Here is a 14,682-nt window from a genome sequence, read left to right as displayed (position 1 = left end):
TTTCCCCAATTTACTTCTACAACACACTTGTGGGCTAAAGACAAACAAACCCTCCCCAATTCTCACTGAAAGAGCACATGCTTTTGTTTACCTAAGAAATAACAGCAAAGTTAAATGCTCTTTTTATTCACATTAAGAAACAGAATGCTCTTCCCTTTAAGATATCCCCCAAATTAAGTCACATCTTTAGAGACCTATTTAAAATAACTACCATTTAGCCACTATCGAGTTGGAATTTTGTGAGCTAGAATATTTATAAAGACACTAACTGTACCCTGTGCCCAAGGTTAAGAGACAAAATTATAGAAAAGGAACATTTAGTAGGAACACAACCTGCAAGAACAATCTTTCAAGTCTGCCTTCTGCCAGAAAGGAGGGTGACTAGACCTCGGTAGGGGCTAGGAACAGAGAATGGCAATGGACTAAACCGCACAGTTATGTGCAGTAAAGCACAAAACAAGGCAATAAGTAAACTAACAGGCATGGGAAAGGAAGAAGAAAAAAAACCCTACAAAACTCATGGCCTCAGCATGATGTGTGCCAAGTGTCACCTCGATCAATCGCTTGCATGTTCGCATCCCTTCTCCAACCCTTCATCTGTCCTTTGTCTGCTACAGTCTCAAGCTCCCTGGGGCAGGAAATTGCATGCAAATAAATATTGCCAGCCCTCTCTGCACAATTAAGTCTTTTGTAAGGAAGGCCCTGACAAAATTTTACGAGGTCTGTTATTTTTGCGTCACAATAATAACAGCAATACTTGGCACTTTCATCGGGGGAACCCTAAGTGCTTTGGGAATAGTAACCAGACTCTAACACCCCCAGGGATATAAGCAACCTAGCAAGGGACTACCTCCCTCATCTGCCAGATGCAGATTCCCCAGAAGTAAAACGAACCAGCTACTAAAATTACCTCCAGCAGAGCTAGTTTTCCATTCAGTGAAGTTAGATGCATCATTTCCCAACGGCTGAAGAACATCACCTATTTTAACAGCTTTCCTCAAAGGCAGGGGACAGAAAACTACTCTGAAGTTGTTGCTTCCTCCACATTAGAGCAATGTTTGAGCATCAAATACAAGGCAGGGGCTGAAGCGCTGCCTGCTACTCTATCTCCACGCAAAAGATCATGCTTTCTTTTGCACTTCCATTTGATCCTAACTTCATTGGACACCACAAGAATGTGAACTGCTTGTATTAAGATGTGCCTGGCAATAAGACAGACAGTGAGATACTATCAAAAACACACCAAAAAATTTCTAAGTTGTCAAAATTCTGTTTTAAAAAAACCTAACAAACCAACACCCAAACTTCCCAACCTTTTCAGACTTCAATCTTCCTTCTCCTTCAGAAAGAGGGGTAGGAGAGAAGGTGGTGTTAAGTGTCCTGTAAATCCCAAACACCTGGACACGTTGGCTGGCAGATGCGCAGCCTGACAAAGCTACAAAAACAAAGACCATCAGTAAACTGGATGCGATATCAATTGTTACTGAATATCGTCTGCCATCAGAAGAGCAAGAGCAAGGTCCTCCCCTCTACCTGGCCAGCAGCACATGGATACAGGATAGCACAGGTTAAGCACATTTACCAACTGAAACAACTTCACAGAGGAAAACAAAAAATAAGTCTTGGGCTAACTGCAACACAAAACTAGGAAAACAAAGGTTTGCCTTCAATCTTAAGATGGAATTTTGTGATTTATTCTGCTTTACTGGGTAATATTATTAGAGTGAGTTTTCCTCCCAGTTCTGGATCGGTTAAGGGCTGTGGTCACCTATGACCATCACAAGGTGCTGTGACAAGTGCCATGACTACTGTAACAGTGGTTGGTTGGACAGACCTCGGTTACCAACCTGGCGGACAGGCAGCTCAGCAGAGCCACCGCTGCGTTAACGCCTGGCTCCAGCTAACCCGAGCAGTAAGCACAGGGATGCAGGCTGGAAGAAAAGGCAGCCCCCACGAGCTGGTCATGTAAGAGGCCCCAAGGCTGCTTTCAGCCCTCCTTCCTTGGGCTCAAGGAACTCTTTTCTTGAGCCCGCTACCCCTAGATAAAGCTTCCAGGGTGAGTTCAAGCAAGGATTCTTACAATCGCTCACCCCTGCATGGGAAAAGGGGTATCTTCACCATTAGTCTGAGTCCACCTCTCTCAGATACTGACCCAAAACCTAGTACTGCCTTTTTCCAAAGCAGAAGGTGGTCAAGACCCGACAACAGACAGGAGCCACCATTCCCAAAACAGGACATGTGGCCAGGGAAATGGCACGCTTCCTTCTCAGCGGACTCCAGCCCAGCTGGAGAAAATGCCATCAACAAACCCTTGCACAACCCGGAGTCAAAGCCAGCCCTGCTCTGAGCCAGGGGCAGAACTAGGTCACCTCCTGTGCCCCTTCCAACCTCAGGTTTTCCAGAATTTTTTACAATTAGCCAGCCTCTCCACAGCCCTCTGGCTCACCATTTGCTGAGGAACTGCCTGGGGCAAACAGCCCCAGCCGCATCCACCTAAAAAGCTCTAGGGAGAGAAACCATTTTTTTCTGGGGACTGTCATCGAAACAAAGGGTCAGTGGAGGAAGGCTTTGATGTCAGGAACACTCTGGTGAATTGTGCTGAGATTCCTCATAGATCAATAAACTTTATAGCAGGACTGGTACATAACCTTGGAGGGGAAAGAAGTCTTTCTGTGATAACTTGTTAAGACAGGCACTTTTACACACATTTTCCTTGCTAGAGAGGCTGCCCCTGAAAACAGAAGTGTCTGCACAATGCCACAGTACTAGTTCTTTGTTCTAATAAATCTAACATATAAACTGACAATTGTCCCTAAAATGAAGTGCTAAAAAAAAAAAAAAAAGTAACAAAGAGGGACCATCCTCACCTGATTTTCTGCTTCTAACTGCAGGACACAACGATTAAGTTAGGGGATTGCCCCGGAAACAAAGCAAAGACTAAAAATTCAATGCTGTGGAGACCTACCACTGTACCAAATATGCTGTACTCATCCTGACCACTGGAAAAAGCAGAGACTTGAAGGAGAATTAAATCAGCTTTTGCCCCACAAGACCATAAGCAACAGACTGAGATCTAACCCCTTCCCACCATGGGGGATGGGAAACCGAGGCTTTTTTTTTTTTTCCCCTCTCCTAATGTAAAGGATGAAAATTGCTGAATTCACAGCTCTGCTATTTCTTCTGACCCAGTTCACCATTCCGGCGAATGCCACTCCTGGCTGGCCCACGCTGCCTTGCTCTATTTTCCATGCTGCTCTTCTGCTTCTTCACGCAAGCAGAGATACTGGCGCAACCGAGATGCTGAGAAGGAACAAAGCAGCAGCACAGGCAGAAACTTAGGGGCAAGACAGAAGAGGGAAACACTGCAGTTTCCTCTCCTCCACCTATGTGGTCTTTGCTACTGTGCAGCTGAACTGGAGACCTCGATTATTTGCTTTTTAGCTAAGGACAAGCAAACTACTGAGCTTCCCACCACAAAGCTTGCCATATAGAGCCCAGTGTAAGTGACAGACAACCTGGCCTGGAAGACCACAACTGCCCAAACACAATGGAATTATTCTGATATGAAACGTTGCATCCAGCTGTCTTTAAAAGGAGGACTAAAGCAGTAAGAAGATACTGATTTCCATCGAAGTAGAGCTGAGATACACCCAGCCTCCTCTTTTGAGGGACCAAAAAAAATCTGTGAGGACCAGTCTCACCTCAAAAAAATGAGGATTTTGGCAACGCCACACTGAAGCAGGGGTTCAGTTTTAAGTGATAGAGACAGAAGTCTCTAAGCGAGATTGTCACCCCTTCCTGGTCCTTCCAGCCTCCCATACTAAGCTACGGTCCCTGCCTCCAACCACATAAACAGTAGGCCCACCAGTGCTCGACTACATCAGATCTACCTTGCTAATCAGGTATGTCACCTGCGAGTGTTTCAAGGCACTGTCACAAACACTGAATGGCACGCGCTGTCAATGAAAGCAGCCACGTTGAAGGATCGTGTTTTACAGTCAAGCAGATCAGATGATCCAAGAGAGTCTTTCTACCCTTTAAAAAAAAAAAAAAAAAAGCAAGGCACAGAGCAGGGGCACAGAGGAAACCAGCACAAAAAGTATCGAAGAGAGGAACAGGAGGGTGCATCATCAGCCTTGCCAGCACATTCCCAGTACCCTGACTTCTGGGGAAATAGCAATCTGGGCATGTGCAAACGAGCACAGCTTCCTCCACCAAGACCTCACTCTGCTCTGCAGCCACCCAGCCTTACACCCCAGCACAGCCTTGCCAGCACGCAGGGTGCTGTGGTGATTTAAAGAGGATTACTGTACCAGAGCCAGCACACCCTGCGCGTTACCTCCTCCATCCATGCTTTCCCAGGGAAGCTGTGAAGCAATTACAACCTATAACGCCCTTTGCAGTCACTGGGCAAACCACGCACAGGAAAGCCTGGTTTGCTGGAACAAAGCTACTGAGTAAGCTGGAGGCTTTCCCACAGCCTATTTACAGTCCAAGATGAGGATCCACATAACCTGATCACGGCTACAGAAACAGTGCAAAAAAGGGTGCAAAGCTTGTGACAGACAGGTCGAAGCACTGCAACCACTCATGCTAGAGCCCATTCCTCACTGCAATACCCAAAGCTTCATCCTCACACCACAGATAGCTTGCACTGAACTACATGGAGGAGCTCAAGGTAGGGAATGCACCAGGACCCCACCAGTGCTCCATGCTCACCCCTGTCCTTGCCCCACAACTGTTTCTCTTTGTGTCCATAACCCCAGAGGCAGGGCAGATTTGAAGATCAAACTATCGAGACTTTGCTCAAAAGCAAACAGATCAATCTGAAGAGGGAGAAGTTCACCCTCCTCTCGAAATCAAAACCAAACAATCTGAGGATCCAACTGCCCGGGACACCCTAACACCAGCCCAGGAAAACCCAAACGCTCTCCCGAGCGGGGAGGAGGGGAAGGCAGCTTGTGAAAAATAAGCAAGTGAAATTGTTCCTTTCCTATTGCAGAGGAACTGGTCGGCTAGAAGTAGGACCTCAGAACAGCCCAAGATAAACGGAGAGAACGGTGTGGGAATTAACCATCGCACTGCTGTCCTGCAAACACACCCTGGCAGCTCCATTTTCTAGACGTTTTGCAGCACACTGTGCCACAGGAGCTCACCCGTGGGGCTCTGGCTGCAGGTTCACAGCCATGAGGAGAGGACAGCGTTTTCCACCTGCATGGGGCAGAGGAAGGCACCATTCCTCCCAACACCCCTTAACCCAACTCACCCCAACAGACTCGAACACACACAGAAATGCAACACCCAACGTCATCACAGAAGTCTGTACTAAGACCTGGACTGATCTCCTGCTCTGTAAACCAGCAATAGCATCTGAAGACTAAGTAGGAGAAAGACAAGCTCAAGCTGTGGAGCACCCCTACCACTGCATTAATGACAACACCCATTAGAAACATCCATCATCTTTTACCTCTAACACCTTGAAGTTGGCACAGATAGAGCTTGAAAAATAAATCGGCACAGAGGAGCAGTGGGGCAGGAACCTGTTTCCCCAGGGCATCACAAGGATGCTTGCTCTGGATGCTCAAAGCAAGACCATTCACATGCAGAAGCATGGAAAGAGCAGAAATCAGTGTTTTAAAGAGTGCTTTAGGTGTCCATTCTTGCCATTGAATGTAATTAACTCCTGTGTTCAGAAGAACTAAACGCAGCCAGACTTTGAAGTTAACACCTCCTTAAGAGGACATGGGAAGGGAGTGTTCTTTATTTTCCTGTTGTTACTATTGTTTTACTGGGGTCTGTCTTTCACACAGCTAGTGAGAAAGGGAGAGCTGATGAGTCTTGCTGAGGCTGCACAGAGTTGCTTTTCTACAAGAAAGTTCAGGCTGACAAAAACAAAAAGAGACAAACTTAAGCGTTGGGAAAATTCGCAAACTTAAGAAAAGGATTGCCTACGACTTCCCTTCTACACCATGCTATGCCTTCTGGTACCCCCATTTTTTGATGGGAAACTGGGATTTAGGCTGCAGGCAGACACAAGAAATGAGAATGGAAAGCTTGCTTTAATACTGGAATAGACTGAGCAGAGGGTAGAGGACCCAGATAAAATCAATAGATGAACACCATTCTCAAGAATACTAGAGCTTAAAATGTTAACATCATGAGAGTAAGATGACTTGGAAAAAATATTTGGAGTTATTATTTTTAAATGACAGGGCTTGCTATTACTAAAGGAAGGCATCTAAGTTTCTGTATGCTATACAGAGAGTTTGTGAACAGGTAATTTAAGAACTTTGCAGCGGGTCAAAACACAGCAAATTTGCCAATACCAACCCTTCTGCAGAGGGGAGCAACACATTGTCCACGTATGTATGTGGAACAGTAAACAAAAAATGGATGATCACCTTTTTCCCTTCAGGGTAGGGGGATGCAGGGAGAGGGAAGCAGGGGCAAATAAAAAAGGAACTGCCTCTGTGTTCATCAAGGGTAGGTAAGTAACACCGTGCCAAAAGGGAACACGCAACCACTCGTGTTAATGCCGAGCTGGGACCAAAAGTCAAGAACTGCCACAAGACCTCGGAGCTTCTGGGGCTGAGGCTAAAGCAGAAAGCAAGCCATCCCACAGGCTTCCCTCTCTTCGTTCCCAGTTTAAAGCATCTCTATCGGGTTTGAATCATTTCAGTCTCAAAAAAACAGGAAAAAAAGGAGCTGGACTACAAAGGACTCCATGAAAGCAATAAAATCATTTGAAAGATTTGGCCTACAAAGACAAGGAGAGAATTCAATCTGCAGCTTATAGAAGAATTGATAAGCAAAGATTTGTCTTGCCATTGCCATAATACTCAAGAAGGGCAGGGGAAAAGCATGTGTGTGTGTGCGTGTGATTTGCTTAAAAAAATAAATTAGATCACACCATGAAACGCCGTAGGAATAATTTTTTTTCTTCCTTCAAAGGCATGATTTCATGGCCTGATCTGCCTGGGGAGAAGCCGCAACACTTTGGTGGTAGACGTGTGAGTACAGATTATGAAGCCTTTTCAGTGACAGAATATCACCTGGTAAAGCTGGAACAGAGCAGGTGAACGTACACATTTAACTCCTTCCATTGCCAAGAAGCTTAGGAGGACCTGCTCGTTCCACAGGAATTAAAATGTAAAACACACTAGCTAAGTATCATCCCTATCAACATCACTTACGCTTGTCCACAGGAATAGGGCAATAAATACCTCTTAACGTTAATTAAACAACCATTTGAATAGCTTTGCAAATCCTTATTGCCATTAGAGGTATGCAAGCAAAAAGCTCATTTTTAAAACAATCAGAATTGCTGTAAGGAATATATCATGTTAGAATATTGCACTTGAAAAAATAAAATTAAAAAAAAAAAAAAAAGAGAATGCCCTTAGGCAGCAAGTTAAGCCATTACCTTTAGTGTGATACATAATAGCAGCCCTCAGGTCAAAAGAACCCCAGCTATCTTTCCTTTCTAGGCCTCTCTGGTACCTCTGTTCTTTGGCGGAGGCTAGCAAATTGTTCGTAGGAGAGGCCAGAGGATTCTCTATTTCATAGTCTTTTGAAAGAAACACTAAAGCACCTTGGCTACCGGTGTCTGCCTTTTGTAGGTCACCTGTGTGATGCGACTCCAAAGCTAAGACACCACCCTCAACAGCAGTCCCAGGCTTAAGAATAGCACTAAGAATTTGAGGGCTAGTCCGTTTATCCAGCTCATAAGCCTTAGGAAACACAGGTTGTTCAGTTCCTGAGGGAATGATTTCAGCACACTGTGAAACCAAAGTGGCAGGATATTCCCCTTGAAATGTCACTTCCATTAACTGATTATCCGCAGATTTCCCCACAACAGTTTCGGGTCCAGCGCTGGGCTCGTTTATGAAAGACAAGCCCCACTGATTCTGGAAGATATCTCCCAGGTTCTGCTGATTCGTCTGCGACGGGAAATCGACTTGCGCTGTACCCAGAAGCACAGTTTGCATATTTGAAGGGTAGATAAAAAGGCTAGATTTCTTTTGTTCGAGAGCTGTTGAAGTTGTACTCATGTCCTGGGGTACTGACTCAGAGGAGGTCGATGGTACAGTACTAGCAGCAGTTGAGAGCAGTGGCTGGGTCCCTGGAGAATACGCACTTCCATCAGTCCCTGCTAGAATTGGCCCATTCGAGAAGCTAGCAGAAGTAACAGATTTCATAGCAGACATGGGGACTTGGGACAGTCGACTTGATGTTTGGGCCTGAGTTTCCCCAGCAGATGACGAAGATGACGAAGACGACGTGGATGGGGTTTGAGCTGCTTTGTTGAGGTTTTCTTTAACTTTACTTGCATAACTTATTTTGGGAACAATTTTAGCACTGCTATTGTCCACTGGAAAAACTGGGGGTGGTTTAAATAAGGTCCATGAGTCCTCTTTAGATGTAGCCGACGAGGCATGTTTCCCTTTGGGCCGGTCATCAAATTTCTTGCTGCTAATCCCAGGTTTGGCATCAGAGTTTTTTCGCTGTACATCCCCAAGCCCAGGCTTTCCCCGGCCTGCTCCACCAGCCCCAGCCTCGTATTTCCAAACAGGCTTAGTATTTTCAATTCGGTTCCCCTTTTGTTCACTATAATCAGGCTTGAAACTCTCAAGTTCCTGCTTTAAGGTTGGTGCACTGACCTCCTGTTGCATTATTTTGTCCTGTACTAGATTCAAGTTCTCACAACCCTTGGCACTGTTGCGCCTGCCTTTCCGTTTTTTAGGCGTAGTATATCCACTCTCAGAGCCACTACCATCGTTATCGGCCCCTTTGCCTACGTAGCCATTTGTGATGTAGCTAGAATTATTGGTTACCACACCATTTGGAATAGACACTCCTTCCGGCTTGTCTGAGGACTGGCTTTCTCTAAGTTTATTTTCATAGGACTTCTCATTCTTTTTGTCCATGCTATTTTTCTGAATGAAGTTCTTGGTTTTGATTCCAGCCTTCCCCAAAGCACTGGCCTTCACAGTCTGCTTTGGGGTCACGTTGGTGTCTACGAGCTGCTGGCTGCCATTGGGTACCCTGGATCCTGGGGTGGTGGTTTCATCAGAGCACAGGCCCTTTAATGACACTTCTCTTTCTCCTGCGTTACCATTTAGCTCTCCGTAGCCTAGAAGAAAGCCAAAAGCAACAAAAGGCAAGAATTAGAATGTGAAATGTTAAACTTCTGATTGCAGAAAGCTGTAATCAGTCCCAAACATATCCAGTTTCCTCAAGCAGACATTTTAAAATAGGAAAACATCTAGTGTCTGACATACAAAAGCACATGCTTATTTGCTGGAAGCCACAGCAAGAAGGGTTAAGGAGAAAGTACCAGCTGCCACCGACTCTCACATACAACACTGTGACGTACAGATAACAAAACAAAGCAAAAGTATATGCAGATACTTTGTAAGGAAAATATAGTGTACTAAAGATCACTGGCAAGCTGGAGAACTATTTCATCAGCTACTATTTCCAGGTCACACAGAGGAAAGAAAATTAATTCCCAGGATGCTTCAAGACAGAGGGATCTGCTGCCTTTGTTACAAGATTTGTTGAAGTTCAGAATCTATACTGTGAACGAGGGACAACTCCTAGGCCAACTCCTATCATCTCCATCAGCTCCCAGGCCTGCAACACCAGCAGCCCTCCTTCCCACCCTCTTCCCAAACGCCATCTCTAGTGAAGGGGAAAAGAAAAAAAAAAAAAAAAAAAAAAAAAAAAGAGCCGTTTTCCAAAAGGACATGTGCTAGTCCAGTTGGAAGTTGCATTTCCTCACTTCATTTCAAAATAGTAACCAACACCTCCCTACACATGCTCTTTAGCTTTGGAAAGGTGATAAAACTGGGAAGAAATGCATTCCTGCAAGCACCCTTCCACCACCACTGGCAAGTGGCCTCCTGCCCACTGAGAAACTTCAGTACTTCAGAGTTCCTGGGAGACCCAGCACTAGCTTGAGACCTGAGCAGTACAGTACTTGCTGAGGGCTCCAACTCACCAAACCCTGAGGTTATGCTGCACACTCAGCTTTCCTTTTTATTTCTCAAGTTCATTTCTAGGCCTTACGATTCTGAAGTGAAGCAAGACCGCAATTTAAGTGCAATTCCACTGAAGCTGGATGCCCAGGACAGTCCAGACCGAACCACCTCATCTTCCTCAACATTTTTTTTTTTTTTTTTTTTTTAAATCTCTGGCCAGAGACCCATTGCTTTTGAGGACCCTGCCTACAATGCCCCAAGAAAAGCCTTGAAGGCCCACTGAGAGATGGGAAGAGCGTGCTGTACCCTGCTCAACAAATACACTCCAGCTGTGGAGCGAGCCGAGGGACTCCCTCCTACTGCACCCGCTCCTCCGGGAAGAACGCTAGCCTCGCTCCTCCTCTGACTCATGCGTCCTCCTTCCCGAGGGTGGAAAGCTTTACATCTCCTGCAACAACTGACCCACCTAAGGCTTCATCTGCAGCCACGGTGGTACAAAGCCAGCACAGTACACGGAGTCCCCCAAGAATGAGAGCGGGCAAAACTCCAGCTTGAAAAAGAATGTTTTTGTTGTTACCGATATTGTTGAAATTAACTGCTATACTAAAAATCACTGTTATCCTCACATCCTGGAGCCTCAGATGTCTGGCAGATGTAACTGCTCAAGTTCTGTGCAAGTCGGGAACACAAGAATCCTTGTAGGAATCTTTACAGAAATTCCACAACTGAGTTTGCCGAAAGGGATCAGAAAGGATTTTACTACACGCAAGTATTTGTAACCACCACAACTTCCACTATAACTTTCAAATACGCTGTTAAGAATATTAACCATGAGTACTTCATCCCAGAGAAAACTGATAGGATGGGATTCTTGGCTGAGTCAAGGCCTAAAAATTAAGTATTTCAGAATGACATGCAAAGGAAGCCTTCTCAAGAGCAACGTGTTATAGCTGACCTTGTATGACTCAAGACTCCTGACACCACTTGTTAATGAAACAAAACAATAAGAGTGGTCATAAGACCATCGCAGATGAGGAGAGAAAGAATAAAATGAAGAACAAAATCCGTTTCAGTAAGTCAGTGTGTCAGCAGTTTCTAGTTCCAATTTTCTAGTATTCACAACTCAGCTGCCTGAGTTTTCTCCAAATCAACATTTGGCACAGCTGGCCATGGCCTGGACACAGAGGTGCAGCAACCAAAATTTAGGGGAGGAAGGGAAGAAAAAAAAAAAAGGGGGGGGGGGGATGTGGAAGTGAACAGGTGAAGAGTATTTGGCAACCTCACAAATCATTTCATAGCTGGAAAGGGAGGGGTGTCAGAATAAGGGCATATTAAAACCCCGGGCACCCTGCAACCAGTGAAATGACTACTCAACTTATTTTTGCTCAGTAACTTATTTTAGCATATGCCTGATCAGGTCCAGAGGCTGTCCACGGGGGCACTACCAACCCTACTCCTGATGCAAGCCAGGCCCCTTCCCATCTCCCGCCTGATTATGTAAATGAAAATTCCAAGGGAAAAAAAAAAAAAAAAAATAAACGTACGCGGCATTCTGGTTGCTCTTATAATCACGCACTTGCTTTGAACCCACACAAGCCCCCAAATGGGATTTTTTTTTTTTTTTAAGACACAGCAGCCGGGCAGCCCCCCCCCCCCTCCACCCCGGGAGCGAGATGGGAGCTCCGATTCCCCCCCCCCCGCCCCCGGCCGCACCGTAGCCAGGGCTGCCCGGCCACCGCCTCTGCGGCGCTGCCGCCCGGCCAGCGCGCCGGTACGCGGCCGGCCCAGCACAGCCCCTCTCCCGGCCGGCCCGCAGCGAGCAGCCCCGGCCCCAGCCCCTGCGCCCCCCCGGCTACGGGCGGCGGCCGAGGAGGAGGCGGCCGAAGGCCCCCCCGGGCGCCGCCAGGCCAGGCCGCGCCGCTCCCGCCGGTGGGGCCGGGCCGGGCCCCTCCGCCTTATCTGACTCATTGATTTTTTTTATTCCCCCCCCCCCCCCAATCAATTTTTAACCAGCTCCTCTGCCCTCGCCCCCCCCAACACCCCCCCCCGGCTCGGCTCGGCGCGGCCCGGGCGGGGGGCAGCGCCCCTCAGGGCGGCGGCGCGGCCCGGCCCCACGTGCCCGGCGGGCGGCGGCGGTTGCCGGCGGGCCCCGCGGCTCCCGCAGCCGCGCCGGCCCCAACATGGCGGACAGGAAGCGGCCCCAGCGCGGCGGAGAAGCTTCCAGCCGGGCCGGGGGAGGAGGAGGCGGAGGAGGAGGAGGAGAAGGAGGGCCCCGCCGCCGCCCCGCGAAGGTCACAGGCCCCGGCCCGTCGCCGCCGCCGCCCGCCCGCCCCGACCTGCTCTCCGCTTCGGCGCCTCCTGGTGCTGCGGGCCGCCGTGCTTGTGCTCGTGTCGGAGCGGCGGCTTGGGCTGGGCTCGGCCGTCGGGCGGCGGCAGGTAGGCGCTCTGCGGGTGGTGGTGGTGGTGGTGGCCGTAGTAGTAGTAATGGTGGTGATGGTGGTGGTGGGGCTGCTCCTCCATGGGGGGCGGCTGGCGGGGCCGGGCCGGGCTGGGCGCTCGCTGCTGGGCCGTGCGGCTCCGGCGCTGGGACGCGGCTGGCGCGGGGGAGGCGGCGGCGGACTGGCAGCGCCCGCCCTGCAATCAGCGAGCCGCGCCGCCGCGACCGCCCCCCGCCCCGCCCCGGCCGCCCGGCGGAAAAGGAAGCGCCGGCCGCCCGGCGGAGAGGCGAGGCTGGTGCGGGGAGAGGGGGGGGGAAAGCCAGCCCGGTCCGGCCGTGGCGGGGCAGCCCGGGACCCGCCTGGCCGCCTCCTTCCCCGGGGGCAGCGGCAGGTGAGGCCGCGCTGCCGGTTAGGACGGGGCCCGCCTTGGGGCGGGTGGGCTTCCCCCCCCCCCACCCGTGCAAAGGCGGTCGAGGCGGAAAAAGGGGCCAGGCCGAAGCCATCTCCGTCTCCTTCCCCTTCCCCCGCCGCTGAGTCAGGCCTGGCAGCCTAGCGAGCAGCCCCGCGCCTTAGCTTCCACAGAAGCGGGGTGTTTCGTAACCCGGCGCCGCAGCCTCGCCTCCTCGGGAGAGGAGCGGCCTGCGTCCCCGGCAGGGTTTCGCTGCAGGGTCACCGGGGAGGAGGAGGGCGGCTCGGGATGCGGCACGGCCTCGCTTATACCGTAAGCGAGCCGATAAACCGCGCCCCGCTGCCAAGGCAGGGGTTACTGGAACGGCGCCCAAGAGGGCTGACTGGAGGGGAGTTGGTCAGGGGGCCGTCAAGCGGGAACACCGTAAACTGCCGGGTTTCCGGCCGCAGTCACGGAGAACTGGGGAGCAGCAGCCTCGGAAAGACGCCGAGGTTGAGCTGCAGAGGCTCCCGCAGGAGCCGGAGCCCCGCTCTGCTCCCGGGCTCCACCCGCAGACCGCCCGACAGCAGCGCAGCCCGGGACAGAGCCCGCTGCGCGCCCCGGCCCCGGCCCGGCCGCTCCCGGCCGAGCGCGGTACGTCTCCAGCACCAGCTCTGGTGAGGGAAAAGTAGGTTCCGACAAATACTCCCGCCCGCTTCCGAGAGAAGCGCTGGAGACCTTGACCGATGCTCAACGAAAAAAATCACAGTCGGGTGGCTGGAATGCCTGATAGTGGATGGGGGAGACAACCTGAAACTTGTCAAAATTCGTAACAGATTTCCTACCATTTCAAACCTCCGATAATCCCCGCTGCGGCATGTTCAGTGGGGTGTTTGGCAGCTAAATGAGCTGAACGCCTGCCTCTAGGCCTGAGCATGCTGCACCGCAGGAGGAAAAGGCCAGCAGGACTTTCCCCTCAGGTTGCCTCCCCCGGCCAACAGCTCCCGGTTCCCTCCTCAACACCGAGACAGAGCGCAAACAGACCCAAGGGTTCTCCACGGACAGCCAGGCAGCACGGAGACAAAGGGGTTTGGTTTGAATGCAGAGCAGTGAGGAACCGAGGCAGGAGTTAATCGGGAGGGTAGGAAAAGGGCAGAGAGAGGGATGGGGAGACCAGCGATTGACACAGATAGGCTGGAGTCGGAGGCAGAGTCCTGCTCCGAGTTATTCACTGCTCCAGCGTGATTAATTGCCTCCAAATACTCACAGTGCAGACCGCATCAAACAGGGAGGAAGAGTGACAAAAGAAAACGTGATCATGTAATTAAAGACTGTTATAATTAACAAGCACAAAAAGAATAAACAGCTGCATAGACTATCTTAAGAATAGTATTTCCTTGCTTCTCAGGGCATCCACTTGCAGCTTTAATGCCCTGCTATATTTTTTTTTAGCTTTTTAATAAAGTAAACAAAATTAATGCAGTCCAGAAAGCCCTATCAGCCTTTGGCTCAGTTCTGCTGGGCAGTGTACAAAAGACAGAGCCCTTGCCCAGAGATTTTACAGTTCCCAAGTTTTATTTCAACAGAACATAGTTGAAAGTTTATGCCTCAAGCACAGCTTCCCACTCCACCCTCCTCTTTAATACATAGGAGGTAAAACTTTTCCTACCAGAAATACCAACTTCTACATTAATATGGAGGATTTTTTTCAAGATTTGATGTACCTGAAATATGAGTTCTGTGCCAAACTGGCCCCACAGTTTACACTTCTTTCAGTACAATGCAAAGCAATTTAAGATGCAGCAAAACCATTTAAGTAAGCAACTATGAACTTTGGGCTTTACCCATGCTCTCAGGAATAACGGTCCTTTCA

The 14,682-nt window shown here is 49.4% G+C and overlaps 1 protein-coding gene across 5 annotated transcripts in view; it reads right to left on the bottom strand.

Annotated features, from left to right (window-relative positions):
• The window catches only part of NUFIP2 (nuclear FMR1 interacting protein 2), a 44,019-nt gene that overhangs the window by 10,676 nt on the left and 18,661 nt on the right, over nucleotides 1–14,682 (bottom strand). For 2 of the 5 annotated variants that reach the window (XM_052803403.1, XM_052803404.1), the window contains exons 1-2: nucleotides 12,320–12,661; nucleotides 7,424–9,133 (exon numbers count right to left, since the gene is read on the bottom strand). In XM_052803403.1, coding sequence (XP_052659363.1) covers nucleotides 7,424–9,133; nucleotides 12,320–12,503 — 1,894 coding nt within the window. In that variant the 5' untranslated portion in view covers nucleotides 12,504–12,661. Of the gene's footprint in view, nucleotides 1–7,423; nucleotides 9,134–12,319; nucleotides 12,662–14,682 lie in introns of those variants that run through there. The other 3 variants (XM_052803406.1, XM_052803405.1, XM_052803400.1) reach the window with 2 other exon arrangements.

Source organism: Harpia harpyja, chromosome 12 (genome assembly GCF_026419915.1).
Source record: "Harpia harpyja isolate bHarHar1 chromosome 12, bHarHar1 primary haplotype, whole genome shotgun sequence".
Taxonomy (NCBI): domain Eukaryota; kingdom Metazoa; phylum Chordata; class Aves; order Accipitriformes; family Accipitridae; genus Harpia; species Harpia harpyja.
Note: the sequence above shows the minus strand (reverse complement) of the source record. Positions and strands in the feature narration are given on the sequence as shown.